The 20391-nt window shown below is 33.4% G+C and overlaps 1 protein-coding gene across 1 annotated transcript in view; it reads left to right on the forward strand.

The window, feature by feature from the left end:
• Positions 1–20391, forward strand: part of LOC143252656 (integrin alpha-PS2-like) — a 63998-nt gene that overhangs the window by 12198 nt on the left and 31409 nt on the right. Inside the window, exons 5-17 of the mRNA XM_076505134.1 lie at positions 3898–3959; positions 5287–5335; positions 12060–12146; positions 12913–13001; positions 14107–14213; positions 14561–14660; positions 15053–15155; positions 15257–15357; positions 15643–15736; positions 16135–16180; positions 16445–16549; positions 17372–17427; positions 20029–20177. Of these exons, the coding sequence (XP_076361249.1) occupies positions 3898–3959; positions 5287–5335; positions 12060–12146; positions 12913–13001; positions 14107–14213; positions 14561–14660; positions 15053–15155; positions 15257–15357; positions 15643–15736; positions 16135–16180; positions 16445–16549; positions 17372–17427; positions 20029–20177 (1148 nt within the window). The remainder of the gene's footprint in view (positions 1–3897; positions 3960–5286; positions 5336–12059; positions 12147–12912; positions 13002–14106; positions 14214–14560; positions 14661–15052; positions 15156–15256; positions 15358–15642; positions 15737–16134; positions 16181–16444; positions 16550–17371; positions 17428–20028; positions 20178–20391) is intronic.

Genomic DNA, 20391 nt, shown 5'->3' on the forward strand with positions numbered 1-20391 from the left:
GGTCGCGGGTTCGAATCCCTGTCACACCGAACATGCTCGCTCTTTCAGCCGTGGAGGCATTATAATGTTACGATCAATCTCACTATTCATTGGTAAAGGAGTAGCCTAAGAGTTGGCGATGGCTGGTGATGAATAGCTGCCTTCCCTCTAGTTTTAAACTACTAAATTAGAGATGGCTAACGCAGATAGTCTTTGTGTAGCTTTACGCGAAATTTTAAACAAACAAACAAAGCACTAAAAACGTTAGAGGCATAAAATCAGTATTCTGTCAGACTCAGATGAAAACCTAGTCGGTGATGTAGTTTTATGGTATTTCTTTGTTTATCTCATGTAATTCTCCCAAAGGTGTATAGAATTGAGATTTTTGTGTCTTTAGAGTACCCCTATATTTCATTCTTTTTTATTATTTTGATACAGGAATTTTATTACTAAAACTACAAAACTGGGTTTGGCCAATGCGTTTCTATTCTACTTAAAAAGTCATGTGCCACTCGAGATTGACGTAGACAATTTATAGATGATAAGAGATCACATATTTTTGGCGATTTTTTTATCCACTAGATTTTGTTTACTTTGAACTCAAAGCTGCATAATAAGATTTATATGTTGTGACAACAACTGCAAGGTTCGAGCCCTGAATTTTAGAGTTATAAGTCTTCGAGCTTGCCTTTGAGCCACTGACGGACATATTTAGTATGTTTCAAAAATGATATAAAAGAAGGAATAATATTCTAATGTTGTCTCGATGAGTCATCTCAATATATAATTTAAAATTTCTAGGAACTTATTTTCATTATAACATATGTGTTACAAGAATATTATGACCTTAGGAAACGAAGGTTTTCTGTACAACTGTTTAATTGTTGTTTTATATTACCACGTAGTCAGAGTTTGCCTCAGTTGACTCGGTGACTTATAGGATTAGTAGTATAATGTAGTACAATCTATATATGTGTGTTAAGATCAAAATGGTTTCATTACTGTTGCATTCATACAGATTGTAAACAATGATGTTTTAGTGGCAACAAGTCTTTCTAAAATAAACAGATATTCAGTTGTATGAACATCTGTGTGTGCATGTAAGTTTGTCACGTGCTTTAAAAGAGTTACATTTATCGTCAAAACCAATACACAGACAAGATAGTTTAACGTGAAAACATATCGGTCTCAGGGTTCAAACCCCTAATCTTTACATTTTATTGCATGAGAAGAAACGGATGTGTAATTCAGTTGAAAATGTCGCTATGACGGAAGGAAGGTTTTCACATCTTCGCAATAACAGCTAAGGCTTACAAAACAAACCAATTATATCCTCCTATACTGTTATAATGTTAGAGAAGGATATAAATGATCACATCCTAATCTCTTAAACTAACTGATGCTCTCCTGAGTTTCACTTTATATGTATTGGCTTATACCTCAAAATGAGGACCAAAATCAAACTCTGTGTCACGGACATTTTTCTCTTCTTGCTGGTCCTCATATCAAGAGCCTTAAAATCTGAAAGGAACTCTGAAAGGTACTTGGTAGTCTATCAAAAAAAGAAAAAATGAACTGACCTTAAATAATTCTTCGGAATGAAGGTGTATTTGTTTTATAAAGACACTACTTTGTCTCTGTGTCAAAATGAAGATGTACTCTCAAATCAGGGATTTAATTGCCGTAATAGTGAAGGAATTACATAAAAACGTTTAGAAAACAGACAATTAAGATGCTTTGAAAGATGCTTTCATAAAGAAGAATGGTAGACTGTTTCACACCTACCGAGAATTGATGTAACCATACAGAGTTAGTAAGAAGGATGCGTTGCAGCTGTCATACCATCACGAGCTGAACTATTATAAGCAGGGAGATCGCCAACTGTGTCACAACCCTCAGATCTTGAGTTAAAATCCATAAATCATGTCTTTATTGATTGAACGTGACCTTAATTTTCAAAGACAATTTGTTTTCGTGATACGGGTTTTGTATTGTATTCCCCCCCTCCTTTTCTGATACTAGTTTATTTTAATTTTTTATTTGTAATTCGTCTGTTTCTTACCCTTATGTATTAATGACGTCTTCCCTTCAGTTCTATTTTTATCCATTTATGTTTTCCATCCTTTGACCGGTTTCAGTTTCCTTTTTCTGATCATTTATAGTATTTTCTTTTTCTTTTATGACCCTTTTCCGTCTTGTTCCTTTTTCTTTTTTCTGTGTTACTCGTAAAAACGTACGTATTTTAGCTGATTGTGTTTACCTTTGTAACTGCCGACATAAAAAGTAGTTCAACGACTTTCAATATTTATAATATTGATGGCTAATCTCATTTTGTAGTACCAATGCTTCAGATCCTTTGCTGTTCCTACTGTTACCGTCGATCCAATTCAGTCTGATGACCATAATTCCGAAATTTCCTTTAGAAGACGTTTCAGTTTTGGAAGTCTTTTCATGTAAACAAGAAAGTATACCATTCGATGGTGGGTAACGTTAGATACTCCCATCCCTCCAGGTCATTATAAATATTGGGTTTATCGCACTTTATCAGAATAATTTGCACTCTACGTGGATGCTGAATTTCAAAGACACGTTTAAGCATAATAAAGGCATAACAATTTATTATAACTAAATTAATTTAGTTATATATTTTCATTAGTTACATATATTCATATGAAAACAGTTGTTGATTCCGGAGTATGCCCGTAAGCTTGTGTAAATCAGCTTCAAATATTTATTTATTTATTTTATTTTGAATAGTACCAGAAAATATTACGAATTTTATTTTAATGTTGTTGTTGTTTTTTAACCGGATGATTTTTTTTCATGACCATAGCCTTCCCTTTGCTGATAAGAACGTTGCTCCGAGTTAACTACAGTTGTAGATCTGATTTGCACGTGTTCTAAGCACACTTTCATGAAGAGAACTGAAGATTTTCCTCTTTAATAAAGTGTTGTGCCCGTTGGCTCTAAATTGTTCAACATTGTCGGTACACTAAAAGGGCTAGCTATGCCACAATTCTTTCGTGGAGACACTGTACTGTCGAATGGTTATAAATTCACCAGTCGACTCTGGTACCGTAGCTAGCATTTGCAGCAAAATACCTCTGTATTAACATATGCAAGTTATTCTGACAAAGTGTCATAAACCCCATATTTATGATGAGGGGGTAATGTGTAGCTTTACCCATCATCGTATGGTATACTTTCTTGTTTACATGTCCACATAAGTTTTAATGAAGTATTTTGTTTTCTAATTATTTTACCCGCTACATTTAGTAAAGCAAAACACTACATTAAATTGGTAATGAACGGTTACTCTGACAGACTTGTCTGAGTCTGTCGGGCTCGTTATATCTGTCATATATTTGATCGGGCGACAAGGAAAAATGTTTGCTAATTACTCTATATAGTTTTACAAGGACATTAAGGAGAAAGTATACGTGCAAGTTGTGTGGGCTGAATTTTCCCAGACTTTCCAAGGATATATTGTGCGAAAAAATACAGACCACGTGAGTTTGCTCGATAGAATTATGAATACAAAACTTAATATTAAAGCTCAGCTAGATTCTCATTTATACCAGTGATGGTTGAAAATAATTCTTATTCAAAGTTTATTCTGTAACTTCTAGTAGATCATCACATTCCCAGACTTCTGTGCCTTGTTTATATTAATCATTTTTTTCCTTGATACGCAGAAATCACTGGAAAGATCAGGTGGTTTTCCTTTAGGATCCAACGTTTCATTTGCAATTAGGCTTGGCGATTGTCATCGTATTATTTTCTCAGTTACTTTATTGTTTGAAGCTATTAAATACAGTGATAATTACATTATAACCCATTTCATGCCAGAACATTTTTTAGAAATTATTTCATGTTTTCAGAGTATAATTTTTTGTTTTGTTTTTTTGCTGTTTTCAGTGACTCTGAGATATTACCGACAGGAATCGTGCCAAGCAGGATTTTCTGCGGTTATCACCAAGGTAACAAGCAATCCTAAATTATTTGAATTTAGATTTCATCATGAATGTGGAGTAAATCATATCTAGTAGTTTCTAACATTTTTTTTTGTTTTACTGATACATCTGTGCTAATTATTAACATAAAGTGTCTTGTTTGATACAGTCAGAATTACGAGATTTGATTATCGAAATCAGTAAGCTAAATTTCAGACCATTTTTCCGAAATAACCTGAACATTGTAGTCAATAGCCATAGTGACGTAGAATGTTGTACCGAGTGATGAAATGTGCTTATAAGTTTCATCTAAATGCCACTAAAGGGGTTCGATAACGGCTCCGGCGTGGCAAAGTAGTTAGGTACTCGACTCCTAATCTGAGTGTCGCGGTTTCGAACCCCAGTCGCACCAAACATTCTCGCTCTTTCAGCCGTAGGGACATTACAATATTACGGTAAATCCCACTATTCGTTAATAAAAAAAGTACCCTAAGAGTTGGCGGTAGGTGGTGATGACTAGCTGGCTTCCCTCTAGTCTTACACTGCTAAATTAGGGACGGGCTATTGCAGATAACCCTCTAGTAGCTTTGCGTGAAATTCAAAACAAACAAATCATGCGGTAACAGTAACAAAACACTTGCCAGTGATTAAGATATTGTTTGTACATTTCATAAAATTAACGTTTATTTTACTGTAGTCATTTCGATACCAAGACTATACCAAACATAGGCCTCATACCACCCATCCACCCCTAAAAAAGACCCCAATCCCACCACATAGTTTTTACATTACGATTTTTTACTAAAGATCACATTCATAACAAAACATTCCTATGAAAAAAATGAACATACTGAACCCGATAAAAGAACAAATAAACAACAATTAATCAAATGTCTGGCAGTCAAAACAATGAATGACATCGCACTATATCCGTGTTTCCTCGAAGGATAAAAAAATTCACACAATAGAATCATCTAAATTAATCCAAAATAATGAAACATAAATACAATGTAACTAGTAAAACTGCAAGTGTTACGTATAGGTTTAATACCTATAGTCTGATTATTACTGAATTATGTTAAAATGTAAAACTTGATTAGAACATTTTGTTGGTAGAAAGATAAAATAGTGACATTCATACAAGAACGAGGCAGATAAAACAGATTTTTTTCTGGGCTCCCTCAGCACATAGATCCCGGGCACAGTGAGCCCAATATATAATTGAGCTACTTAAAATAAACGGTCAATGACTGTATATAGGAGCTGTAGGCGGCTGGTTTTGGCAAGGTAAGTTGGTTTTAATGATGTCAGAATATTATGTGTATTAACGTTTCTTTTTTTATATATATATTAGGATGGTCAATGGCTGTATATAGGAGCTGTAGGCAGCTGGTTTTGGCAAGGTGGGTTGGTTTTAACATTCTCTACACATGTGTTTATTTGTGTAAGTATTCGTGCAAACGCAATAAATATAGCATGTGGAAGATGACCAAAATATTTCGTTTTGGCAGAAAATGTACTTGATAATTAAGTACACTGTTCATCTTACTTCTGTATAGTCAATTATTGTGCATAATTAGCAATATTATTCATAATACCATTATTCCAAGAGATAGTTATATATCTTTAAATAGTTACTGGTATAAAATTCTATCTTTGTGTTATGTTTTGTTAATTATGCAGCAGAAATTGCTTTGGTGTGTTTTGAATTTTGTCCAAAGTTACACAAGGGCTGTCTGCGCTAGCCGTTCATAATTTAGCAGTGTAAGACTAGAGGGAATGCAGCTATTTATTACCACCCACCGCCAACTCTTGGGCTACTCTTTTACCAATGAATAACGGGATTGACTGTTACATTATAATGCCACCTCGGCTGAAAGGGCAAACATATTTGGTGTGAGGGGGATTCCAATCCACGAATAGCCAGGTGGTTAAGGCACTCGACTCGTAATCCGAGGGTCGCGGGTTTGAATCCCCGTCACACAAAACATGTTCGTCGTTTCATTCGTGGGGTCGTTATAATGTGACGGTCAATCCCACTATTCGTTGGTAAAAGAGTAGCACAAGAGTTGGCGGTGGGTGGTGATGACTAGCTGCCTTCCGCATAGTCTTACACTGCTAAGTTAGGGTCGGCTAGCACAGATAGCTCTCGTGTAGCTTTGCGCAAAATTTATAAACAAAAAAACAAGCATCCAATTTCGATTTGCCATTGTCACAAAGAGGAATTTTCCACTTGGTTATACCCTCCTTGAATCTCGGATTTAACTTACACTTATTTTATTAACTTGTAAAAAGTAGACCTGTCTTAAAAGCATATAACAGAAGGGAAACAGTTTAGAAAAATAATTGAAAATAATGAAGAAAAAATTCCAAAAGTGTGGGAAAAAATATATGCTCCCAAAATACAACATGAAACAGTTGGAAGAGGATATGGTAATAAAGATTTAATGAATTTTATGAGAAAAAAAATATTCAAAATATTGGGAAATACATTTGAAAAGTACGAAACAAGAATATTGAAACTGTAACAAAAAGAAAAAAGAAATTAAAATAATTAATTAAGAAAACAATGGAAATAAACAAAACTAAAACTTCGTAAGAGTAAGAAGTCTCGGAGTGTGAGAAAAAAATGTCTTAAAATAAACAAAAGAATCGAAGTGTTCGAGAAAAACAGCTGAAAATTATTAGGAATAAACACGAGGAAACTGGAAACTGGAGCAAGTATTCGAGAAACGAACTCCTAATGAGGGAAAAGTTTAATAAGTGAAAGAGAGTAGTGCAGTATAGGAAATGAAAGATCTTAGTACTGTAAACTGTGAAGCTGAAATGTTTATAAACAAACTTTCGTAACGTCATGAACCGGTGTTTTGAGAATGGGACTAGGTAGATGACCTTGCCAATGCTAAAGTATACATTCAGTAGCCATTCATGGAAAACTGTTTTACTTCTAAGGTTCTGTTCCCATTAAAATCCGTCTTCGGGCTTTATCATGGGATATGAGGCATTGATTTGGTTTGTTTTGAATTTCGCGCAAAGCTACGCGAGGGCTATCTGCGCTAGCCGTGCCTAATTTAGCAGTGTAAGACTATAGGAAAGATAGTTTGTCACAACCACCCACCGCCAACTCTTGGGTTACTCTTTAACCAACTAAAAGTGAGATTGACCGTCACTTATAACGCTCCCATGGCTGAAAGGGAAAGCACGTGTCGTGTGACGGGGACTCGAACCTGCGGCCCTCAGATTACGAGTCGAGTGTCTTAACCACCTGGCCATGCCGAGCCATGATGTATTGAACCAAAATCAATATACTGTAGTCATAGATAATATATATGATATTCTAATTTCCATTTTTGTTCAGTTAATATTAAACGTGTTTACTTTTGAATATAATCTGGTAAATTTTGTTATATTTAACTGCAGGATTGTGAAATAATTTATACGTACAAATTTAGAATCAAGTTGATTGAATTCCACATAACAGTATCTGCATCTTATAAAGCAAATAACATGGATATGAAGTTTAGAAATAACTGTTTGTGGCATAATATATTTATTTCTGTACAACGCTTCGTCTATAACAGCCATCGTGTCTCATTGTTAGAGACAAAACGTTGTACGGGGATAAAACTATTATACCACAAATAACTGTTTCAAATCTTCATGTTGTAAGTCATGTGGGTATTTTTTTTAAAACCAAATACGTATATAATATCGATGGTGTAGTCAACACAATTACGTATCTGTTAAAATACGTTACAAAAAATAATGATGGATTTATCGTTTATCCAGAGAAAATGACGTAATGGGCACACAAATAATTAGTTAACCCTTTAATTCTTAGCCTACCAGGTGGCTGTGCTCTCGGAATTTGCAACTGCATCTACCAATAGAAGGAGTGGATCATTAGGTTATCTGAACATATTTTTTATTCTAAATATTTAAATGAAAATACTAAAACAAAATATTATTGGTTATGTTATAACTGAACTTTACAATTCGTAATGTGGGATTCATTTCAAAATAAAATGAATGTTTTTGTAGACGTTATAATTGACACACTCGTGGATGTGGATGTGCTCAGTCTTTAACAAATGTAAGTTTGCATATTCTTGAACATCATGACCTATTTGTGACTCACATTCAGTAATTAAAATTGGGTTTTTGTATCGTCTTTAGTTTATATACACGCCAGGAACAATGTATGATAAGCACGCATATCCATTATAAGGGGAAAGCTATTCATCAAGTTTGACTAGGGATGAGATGCGACAGAAAACAAACCTTTTCTGGATTGGTTTATTTATATTCTTACAAAAAATAAATTCAAATAATACAACTGCTATCGCGTAGAAGTTAAGTAATAAATTTAGAATATTTTATGCATGATTTATGATGTCGTTTATTAATCCTTAGAACTGTCGTTGAAAGTCAAGTGTGAAGAATCATCATCGTTCTCTAAATAAAAGATAGGTGTCGCTGAATGAAGGTAAAACTGGATTAGGTAACATTTTCTGCCATTCACGTGATGTCCCCCAGAGGCATAGCGATATGCCTGCGGACTTACACCACTGTAAATCGGGTTTTGATACCCGTTGTGGGCACAACACAGCTAGCCCATTGTGTAGCTTTGTGCTTAATTAAAAACAAAAAACACTTCGATTTTCTTATTTGCCTGGTTGCACAGTACACGTAATGTAATTGACTACGTAAGTTTTCTTTAGTTAGAAAAACATTTTGGCATTGTATGTCAATGATAGCTCTTTGTTGTATAACAAAGCTCTTCCAAATAGTCCTTGAAATTTTACTTTGCATTAAACCGAAATTGAAAAATCGTAAATGTTCTTGTAGTTGAAAATACGAAATGTTATCGCTTTAAAACGCTACTTTACTTTAGTTTGGTATCCATTTTTTTTACACGAAAAAAACAAACAAAATGTTTTTCCATAGATTGCTGACCCTGCATTTTTACTTGGCTAAAAACTATTATATTTTACTACGTTATAATGCTGGTGAAATTCAATGTTCATATTATTTTCCCACTATTTTTTATCACAAGTAAAATGCTGTAAAATTCTGCAGCTTTATCTTGTCCAAGAGGCCTAGCATGGCTTGGTGGTTAAGGCTCTCGACTCATAATCTGAGGGTTCTGATTCGATTCCCCATCCCACCAAATATTCTCGCCATTTCAGCTGTGGGGGCGTTATAATGTTACGTTTAGTCCCATTATTTGTTGGTAAAAAAGTAGCCCAAGAGTTGGCGGTGGGTGGTGGTGACTAGCTACCTTCCGTCTAATCTTACACTGCTAAATTAGGTACGGCTAGCGCAGATAGTCCTCGTGTAGCTTTGTGCGAAATTAAAAAACAAACAAACACACAAATCTTGTCCTGGATCTAACTGTAACATAGACTATTTGGTTATTCAATCTTGTTGTCGTCGTCACTTGATTAAAGGCATAATATACGACACTTCACATGACTCATGTGTAAATGAACTGCGTAGTGTTCGCCTGCATCGTGTTACATATATACAGTTCCCACTTGTAGCGTTATCTATCAGATACTTTCAAAAGTGGTTCACATGTGAGCACATAAGCTGGACATGTTAAACAAAAAACGTATATACAGTATACATACATGTTATTAGGGGCGTCATTTGGGATGGGCCGATAGAGCTCACCTCAAGTTCCGAAGAGGGCCCCAGATGGTAGTCTCTCTGAGACAGTATAGTCACGGAGGATAAATACATACAAGTTACATTATAGCGTATCTTTCCTTCCCAAACTGACTTGATTGTCTTGGCCCCCTTTCTCAAGACTTCCGTGAAATGGCTCATCTGCAAGTTATATGTCCCTGAGTATGAAATGCAGTGACCAAATGTTATAGCTAAGGCGGAACAGTCCAGTAAGCGTATGACAATCATTAAACATGTCCTAGTATTTCATTACGTCTTTTTAAACAGAAAGTTAGGTCTATGGTAATATTTAGGTCTAGTAATATAGATACAAGTAAAGTATGACATAAAAGGTAGCATGGAATGGATGCTATTCCAAAAGCATTTTCACTTACGTTGCAATATATTTGTAATGTAAATATCAATGTAAAGGGCCAGCTGATGTTTTGATTGAAGAAGGGGAAATTATATGATTGGTCAAGTAGATCAAACGTGTATGTATGACATAGTAAAAATGTGATGGGTTGGATTTAGTTAGAAAAAATAATTTTAAAAATTAATATGTTTTGTGATAATAAAGTGTTTTTTTAGGTATAATTTAGCACCTAAATATTTTTGTGTGGCTCTGGTTCATACCTATAAGATGTAAACCGCTTACGGTGCACAAACGTGTAATCATACCTAGTTGCAGCGTCTTCAAATATGAACTGTGGCCCAGCTCATCAAGACAACAAACAAACTTGCAATTTTCACACACAACGCTGAGCTCAACGGTGGAGTGGTAGCCATTTCATTTCTGGCACTTTTTAATTTCTTATATGAAAAAAAAGTCTATGCATTCATGAATCTCAAATACCACTGAACTTCAGTTAAACCATTAGGAGTTAACTGCGTGTCTCTCCGAGCGTGGCGTTGAATATATCATTTACATTCGTTCAAAGAATAAGTTGTGCCAGTGTTTTTATCTTAACAGGAAGTACTGATGATAAAGCGCTGTTATATTGGACAGGAAAGCACACAGATGAGTAACAAATGGTTGTGCAGGTTTCGTTTTCTACAATGACGTCACTTGCCTTGTTTCGTGCCTTTTATTTTTGTTCATGGTAATTTGCTCTCAGCTTACAAGAATATGAGTGTACTATACGAAAATCGACAAAGAAAGCGTAGAAAAAGGCATTCCGTTAATGTCGACAAACATGAATCCAATAAAGCAGAAATGCCGTACAAACAGTGTCCGTTAGAGGCACTCGTTTCATACATTAAGGAACAGGGGATTTAAACCGGAACAAACCCAATATTCACGTATAACTGTCCTTAATTTTGAACCTACTGACAGCAGCAACCGCCGTAACAAAGGCTTTGTTCGAATAACGACACTGACTGGCATTGTAATAAAGGATCCTCAACTGAAAGTTCGGAGCATGCACACTGGTATTACGATTCGAACCCTGGACCCTATGATACCATTTTTGTCACGCTAACCACAAAGCTGTACCCAACCCCATGAGTTTAGCTATTTGTGATTTGGTAAAACCTGTATTTCCTTAAAAGTAACATTTGAATATTGCAATACGAATTCGCGTTTAATATTTTTAATGACCAACAACAATGCGCCGGTGAGAAGCTCCTAGCTGTGGAATAAAGTTTTAATCGTAGTTGAATACCTGAAAATTAAAACTTTAAACTGTGTAGCGCATAAATAATCACTTTTTCTTCAGAGAAGGAAACATGAAAAATATAACATAATAAAGTTTAGTAGTTACAGCAAGAGATAAAATCAAGAACATTGTAACCCCTCATTAACAAACGGAGGATTAATGTTTCTCATCTTAATTAGTGAAGAAAAGATCAATACACGAAATAATATACAGTCAGGACCAAAACACAATATCCATTGGCTAGCTAGGTGATTTAAGACATGTAATATTGAATAACACGTTAAGAGTTTAGAGAAAAAAAAAGAAGAGGAATTTTGACGATTGTGACCTCTGCTGGTTAAAGCATGTACTAAAAAGCGATTTGTGGTAAAATGGTTGTTATTTTTCAAATCTATAGCGCTCTAAGTACATTAACATGGACGAGGGTGTCAATATTCATATCATAACGTTTTACCTCTTATAATATATTTATACTTCCACATAGTAACAATTTGTTTACGTTATTAATGAAATGTTTAGCATTGAAAATCAGAATGTGAAAAACAAAAAGGCATGTAATACTTTCTCATACCCATGTATGGAAACGTTTACTGAAATATTGTCACACACACTAATTATTTAATGAGATGAACATTATAACATTTCACATGTTGAATAGTAAGCCACGTCCAGTCAAAAATGGGTGATTCTGATATGTTTATTAATATATACGTTTGTAGATACTTATTAAAAGGTGCGCCACTAACATTTTATCTCAGCACGAGAAATATATTTATCGAGATTTTTTGGCACCCATCAGGTCAAGTTTTTTCTCAAAACCTCTTCGACAAGCAGTTTTTGTACAGTACGCTTGAAGGACCACCAGAAGAAGATGACAGTTATTTAGGTAAGATAGACAAATACTGTAAGAATTAAAAACATAATCATAAGTTACTTGATCACGTCAGTCTTATGGTTTCAGCTCCTAAAATATTTGAAAGACGTGAAAAAACAACAACAAAAAACTTGAGCAAACAGGGTTAGGACACGCATCTAAATTAAAACGCTGATTTGGCAGCATAGGCTGAAGGCCTTCCGATAGATTAGTACTAAAATCCGGTGTTCGATTTCCTTCGACGGACAGAGCGTGTATAGCTCACTGTGAGCTTTGGACGTAAATAAAGAAACAAACTGGGGCAAACGTTTGACTTCTATATAGTAACATTAATACCAAGCATTATTGCTGTACGCAGTGAAGCCTGAAGAAGGATGGCTGAGCGCTCGTAACGTTGCTAAATAACAGTATCCTTGATGTTACTCGGACCTCATTAAACCACAATAAAGTATTGTCCACTAATTATTCTTCTCCTCATTAAACCACAATAAAGTATCGTCGACTAATAATTCTTCACCTCATTAAGCCACAATAAAATACTGTTTTTTTACCCGAAAATATATATATTTATACTTATGAACATTTATTAATTCGCTCATAATACTTCTTAACTCTTTTAATATCAGTAGTTATCAAGTTAGTTTCAAAAATGAAATATAACTTATTCTAATTTTAAAAAATCATAAAAATATTATGTAAACTGTTCTATTCTTACTTTAGTAATGCGAGTAGCTGCAGTCTAACCCAGTTTTAAACTTTCATTTTTTTTTAACTTTAGGTTACTCTGCCGCTGTTGGAGAGTTCACTGGAGATAATGTCGTGGACTTGACCATTGGCATGCCACGTGGCCATAAATTAAAAGGAAAGGTGAGAAACGAGTATGAAAATGGCAGGTTCTTGAAGTTTTCCAAAAAGTAATACGTTAGAATTATCACAATAACTACCAAAATTGGTAATCAAACGTTAAATAAGTAAACAAGAATTGATACGAAACACAGTTTTAATACTAACTATAGTGTAAGCTAAGAATAGATAATAATAATATTTTGCTTGTCTGATGCTAAAGATTTAAAATGCAATGTTTACTAATAGACATGCACAAGTAAAGTATGAGAATATTCTTACCAGTTCTAACATTGTTTGTCTGATGCTAAGGATTCGGTGGTGAGAATCTGAATAATTAAGTGAGAATTGATGAGAAAGATTTTGTTAGAATATCCCCTATCTTTACTGGATGTATGTAATAGTCAGAAAATGAAATAGAAAATAAGGATTTCTTAAAAAAAAATATTCTTTGTCAAATTTAGCATTCAAGAGCTACAACGCCAAGTTAAAATTGATCAAGTAACGCGTGCGACTCGTAATCTGAGGGTCACGGGTTCGCATCACCGTCGCACCAAACATGCTCGCCTTTTCAGCCTTGGGGACATTATAATGTGACGGTCAATCCCACTATTCGTTGGTAAAAGAGTAGTCCAAGAGTTGGCGGTGGGTGGTGATGAGTAGCTGCCTTCCCTTTAGTCTTACACTGCTAAATTAGGGAGATAATTTACTTTGCACGAAATTCAAAAACAAACAAATACAAAATTGATCAAAAATATTCCTTGTGATCTGTATTTTAGTGTTCAGGAAATAAAGTGATATTAAGAATTAAATATGAAATTGTGTGTGTATTAATTTTGTGCTGTGTAATAGGACTTGAAACAGAAATGATAACTGTCTGGTCCAAATAAAACACAATGGTAAAACCATACAAGAACGTGTAAACTTCTCTAATTATATCTGGAATTTAGCAAAGTTAAACATACTGCGTGAATTCTTTGAGTCTTTGAGATACAACAATATCTTCTAAAATACGTTTTATTCAATCATGATGTAATACAGCATTATATATCTTTCAGTTTTTGCATGCAGCTGTGATGTTCTTTAAAAAAGTGTGTGTAATATTGTAAGTATCTTATTTTCTTACTAGGTGGTGCTTTTAACGACATTTTTAAGGAACTTAATGAACCTTACAGGAGACCAACTTGGATCTTATTTTGGTTACTCTGTCTGTGTAGCTGACGTCAATGGTGATCGGTAGATAAAATGTTTTATTTTTCTGCAAGTTGAAATTATAAGTTAAAAGAAATGATGTAATCTCCTACTTTGGTAACCAGGAATTTTAACATTTTCACTTGCTATTTTAGCTTCCTTTGTGTGATATATATTTATTTCTCATTTTGTGTTTTACGCACTGAATACCAAAAACATTACGTAATTAACTTCCTGAACGTTGTTAATTTACCTTGCAAACTAAATTTAATACAAAATATTTATTTTTCATGATCTATAAAAATAGTAATATTGACTATTCAATAAAGTTTAGTATGAAAATAATTTGTATTAATATTAATGTGTTTTTTTTTTGTTTTATTGCTTTATAGTTTAGATGATGTTATCGTAGGGGCGCCACTATATGCTAACTTTGATTCTGAAAACAGTTACGAAGAGGGACGAGTGTACATTTTCTACCAAAATGTAAAGGTTCGTTGGAAGCATTCGTGCAAGTATTCTAAGTGAAAAAAAGTAACACATATGATAAGTTACAAAATAATTTATTAAAAACTACAATGATGTTTCAGAGGCCGCATAACAACTTTTCCACAAACTGCTAAATCGGATTTTGTCTAGTCATTCATCTTAACACACTTTTCTCTTAAACTACATGAGATGACAAAGTCAAAATCAGCTTTTATTTGCGTTATTGAATCTTTAAATGATAATTTGAACTGAACGATAGGAAGGATTCAAGGATTCGTGAAATGTATTAGCTACTGATGTATCAGTGCATAATTTTTTCTGACATTAATTTTTGTTTACTTTGGATTGTGATTATTTTACCTTAATTTCCTAAGCTTTTAACATTAACGTTACAGCATCAGATGGTCAACAAGAGTTATTTAGATGGCACCTACTCCAGAGGTCGGTTTGGGCATGCATTAACATCACTAGGAGATATAAATAAAGATGGATTTCAAGGTAAGGTTCACATAAAACACTTGAAACTTCTCTTTTGAGCATAAACAGAGTGATGTCAGGATGAAAACAACAACAAACAATTCTTGTAATTTCAATTTCAGATTTTGCTGTAGGAGCACCCTATGCTGGAAATAAAGAATGCGGAGTGGTTTACATCTATCATGGTAGTAGAGGTGACATGATGACAATTAAACCTTCACAGGTAACTAAGATAAATAAATTTAAAACTTAGGCACCTCTGTAATTTTCCATGCAGTTTTTTTAGCCAGTTTTATTTTAATGTTTAGTAGTCAGATGACTGGATTTACTAATGCTCTAAGGTACTTCAAACATTTACTTATGTACATGTGTTAAAAATGGCTAAAATCTAAAGAATAAAGCTCTTTCACTTGTTATGTTAGCAAGATATTGTTTAATACAGCCTTTTGTTATGTTGGTTAAAAATGCAGATATAATAATAGACTTAGAAATGAAGTTATTTTGGTAGGTTATAACAGCTGAAAGTGTTGGTGATCCTGGATTATCAACATTTGGTTTTTCCCTTTCTGGAGGTATGGACATGGATGACAATAGTTACCCTGGTGAGTCCACATATTTGTTCTTTTACATTCAAGCAAAGATTCATGGTTTTGTAGAAAACTTTTAGTGTAACACCATATGGTGACATTATAGCTATATTTACCCCTTTCTGATTATTTCAACATCTGAGGAATAAGCAGTAAGTAATAACCATTTGTTTTGTACATTCTTCACCTTTGTCTTATGAACGAGGGTAAGGTCACATTGGCAGGAACTTTTTTCTTCTGTACAATTTACTAGACAGCTGTTTTGTAAACAAACTTCAAAAAATTCTAATCTCTTTTATACTAATTTATTTGTATTAGTTTTTGATAGTTTTAATTTTTGAAGGGCAGAAAGTGCACTGATATGCTTATAAAAAGTAGGTATTTAATTACTAAGTTGTTTTAATTTTCCACAGACCTGCTTATTGGAGCCTATGATTCAAATCAAGCAATATTTTTCAGGTAAAATTCTCAACAGTTTATTTTTTTTGCAAACTTAACAAGATACCAACAACAGTAAATGATCTTAATTTTCCTTCTGATCAGCTATAAGCAACGCTTCAAAAAATAAATTTGGCTGCACGTAATTAATAGTACACATTACATCTAAAGACACACAATCATTCATGCTTTATTCTTTCTTATAATGCTCAAAATTTTCACTAATGTGTATTAGACATTATATCTGTTATAGAAGTAATGTATCTATTTGTTCTTACTTCTCAGGTCCCGACCAGTGGTTAACTTGTTCTCCAATTTACAGATTGATCCTAATTCCATCAATTTGGATGAAAAGGGTTGCAGCCTTTCTGATAGAACTGAAGTATCCTGGTATGTAAATTTCTTTTGGTAACATGTATGTATTAAAGTTTTTTTTGGCTTTATGTATGGTGATGGCTAACTGGTGATTTTGACATGATTAACCACAACAAATGTGATTAGTTTATTTATAGGATCACTAATATGTATTAAATTCTGTTATGAAAACTAGATCTTTTTACATGTGAAAATAATAGATTTAATTTTCTCTTATGAAATGTCATTTTTGGTAATTAAGTCCATCAAAAATCTGTCTCTATATATATATTTATCTATCTATGTGGTAAATATTTTTCTGTTGGTTTATCATTTATGTGTACCATTCAAGAACTATAACCAAATAAAAACTGAAAAACTGCTTACACAGATTAAACTTTTTCTTTAAAAACAAATGCTAGTTCTTTTAGTTATGGCCAGGTAAGTATAATCAGATATTGAATTTTGTGCATAATTCATCTGCCTGTAGTTTCAGAGTAATTGTGGTGTTCAGAATCTCTTAATTTCAGGAGTTGCAGGTGGTGGTAGATTGAAATACAATACTCTCCTCTCTGATATAAATGTCACCAAGTGGTACAATGATGTGTCGGTGTACTTACAACACCTGAACTTGGATTCTGATACCTGTGGCGGGCAGAGCAGATAACCCATTGTGTAGCTTTGCAACTAACTTCAAACAAATAAACTGATATAATTATATCTATAAAAAAAAAATTTAATAAGGTAAAATTATTTCTTATTTTATGTCTGTTTTTAGGAAATTCTACTTTTGGAAAGTATTGTTTTAAAACTACTTTATCATTATCATAAATTGTTTTTTATTTATTTATTTTGCAGCATAGTGATTACGGTTTGCCTTCAATATAGTGGAATAAGAGTGCCTTCTTATTTACGTAAGTATTATTAAGTCCTATGATATAATATTATATCTATCAATTGAAAATTGTTATGAAATTAAAAAAAGAGAGATAAAATAGTTCATTTACAAACATAATTTGTGTTTTGTGAGAACTTTGACAATGAATGATTTTTAGATGCATTTTTCATAACCTGCAGCTGCCTGGAAAGTTCAAATGAGGAACAGTTTTTAAGCATTGTTCCACCTGAACTCAATACAATTCAAGTATATAACAAGATTGTTACTACCTTTAACATCTTATTGGAAACATAAAGCAAGAAACAGATTTCAAGTAGTGTACCACCCCCTTTAACATCACAAAACAGACAAAATGGCTAAAATCGTTTGTTCTGTTGATCATATCTAAAGGAAGCCAAATGCTAAACTCCATGATTAAAAACTTCTGTATAGTTAGTTGTTCTTCTGTTTACTAATTCAAACCATACCATTCTTAGCAACAAACGGAAGGATAATTTTATTGCATAAATGTTAAGGTAATTTATTATACAAACGACCATTGAACTTTATGGTTAGACATCCATGTTGATCAGAAACTGTTAATATTGGAATTATTTATAAGCTCACATGAAGAAGATGCTTTTTGGAAGTTTCAAAAGAAAAGTATATGTAACTAGAAGATATTATTTGGATAGTGTAGACATATTGGTCAACATATATACTTAATTATATAGTGAAATTAAATAAATACATTTAAATGAAGTTAAATAAGTAAATAAAATAATGAGGAGAAATTGTATTAGAAACAGCAAATCCCGACCTCTGATTAATTATATGATGACCATAATTTTTTCAATGCCAAAACGAAATATGATAAAATTTAAAAAAAATTAAACAAAATATACGTCATTTTTAAAAAAGATCCTAGGGTACAAGCTAAAATGTGGGAGTTAAAATTGATAGATGGTGTATCCCCACCACAGTGTGGGTCCTACTTCGTCAGTCACCTCCAAAACTTAGGAGATATTTTATAATTCCACATTGTAGCTTGTACCCAAGGATCTTTTTTTAAAAATGCAACATAATTTGTTTAATTTTTTTTAATTTTAATGTTTTGACTTTTAAGTGTGGTTATAATAATTATACATATATGTATAAGTTGTAGTGGGAATTCATAAATTAAAAAAAGTAAAATTTTGTAAAAAAAAAGTAGACCTATTTTAGATACTGTTACAAATAACTCTGTTTGCAGGAACTTAGCAATGTAGTACTATTGAATATCTGAATATCATGATTTCAATGCAACAAAAGTGTTGATCATTTGCAATGCTCACAAGTTGTTAGTCTGCATTTGTAAGTTACCTTAATTGTCTACCTTAACAAACAGATCCAAGGTAGCACTTAGTGCAGTGACAGCTTTTTTTTTTAGTACACTTTATCTGAATAAATATAGTGGAAAGGCACGTCATGTTAAATTTGAATCTCATGTTGCACTGCATTGGGCTTGTATAAAACAGAATACGTAAGACTGCTGGTTAGATTTAAGACGTAAAGAAGGAAGGAGATCAGTGAACTTCATAGAGGGCTGGTTTTGGATGAACATCTGTAGTATTAGTGTCCAAGGAACTTCATCCATACTACTCATTACACATGTATTGTGGATAATATACTGAAGACCACTGGATAAGTTATTGAATACTTGTCACACTGGCCAAAACTGAACTATCCTCATCTGATGTAAGCTTTGAAACTTGTATTAAGTCTATCATCTCTGATCTTAATGAGGGTCCAGGACAGGGTATGTAGACTTCCATGTTGCTAAGTTCTCATACACAACCTACAGCCCACCAGCTGCTCATTATAGCCATCAATATGTGGAGATGGCTTTTTTCAAGATGTCTTCAGCATTGAAATTAGGACAAAGGGAACTGTTACGAAAAATAAGGTGGACTAATAAATCATACTTCCTATTATTGAATTGTGAATGACAGACTTGGGCCTAATGAGAGCATGAAAACTACTTTGAATGTGATTCTACTTTACAGCTATGAAATATTATGGTGTGCAGAATCAGGATGCGATCCTAGTTTTGATACTTTTGGCTTGGTCTGTTGATAAAAGTTATACTGTCAATACTTAGATGTATTACCTACGATAGTATGGACAATATTTCACTTTTGACTTTGTAGAAACAGTTGTTTAACAATCATAACTTTTGCGACATATTAATACACTATTCTAAACCAGCACTACACAAAACAAATCCAAAACCCTCCAGAACCTTCCTTGGCCAGCCAAAATCCCTGATCCTGGATATTTTGGAACACTGCCTGAGGGACAGATTCCAAAATCTCGTAACACTTGGAGATAAGGTCTAAGAGAAATGGTGGTGTATTTCAACAGATGCATATCAATGATTGGTAGAAAATATAGCAAAGTAACTCAAGATAAGGTTCACCCCAATAATGGGTTCTCTTAAAATGAGCCTCAGCCAAAGATGGGCCCCTGACTATTAAAATAAGTTTAAGCCAAAATTGGTAATGTACATTTCCTATTATGAGGAGCTAATGATAAAATTTACTGTGGCCATTAGTGTTATCAAGATGAATTTTCACTGACGTTCGTTTTCTGTTTCCAGAAATTAAGCTTAAAACACAACTGGATGTCGACTTGCAGCAAAATCCACGAATGTTTTTTTTGGAAAGAGAAAAAATCAACCAAAATATTTATGATATTTTCATCAGGAAGGAATCGAAATCCTGTAAAAATGTATATACATACATTGAGGTCAGCAAATCCACAGCTTATTTAGTATTGTATTTTTTATCAACCTAAGTGCTGAATTTATGTTTTTATTATATCTTAATATTACACTAGCATTTGAAAATTGTGTTAAACATTTCAAAATAAGAGGTGATAAGCACTTTGGAAAAGTTTAAAAATAAATCCATAGTTAATTATTTTGTTAAAATTTGATCAAATAGCTCAACTATTTTTATTT

This window comes from Tachypleus tridentatus, chromosome 6 (assembly GCF_004210375.1).
Source record: "Tachypleus tridentatus isolate NWPU-2018 chromosome 6, ASM421037v1, whole genome shotgun sequence".
In the NCBI taxonomy this organism is placed as follows: domain Eukaryota; kingdom Metazoa; phylum Arthropoda; class Merostomata; order Xiphosura; family Limulidae; genus Tachypleus; species Tachypleus tridentatus.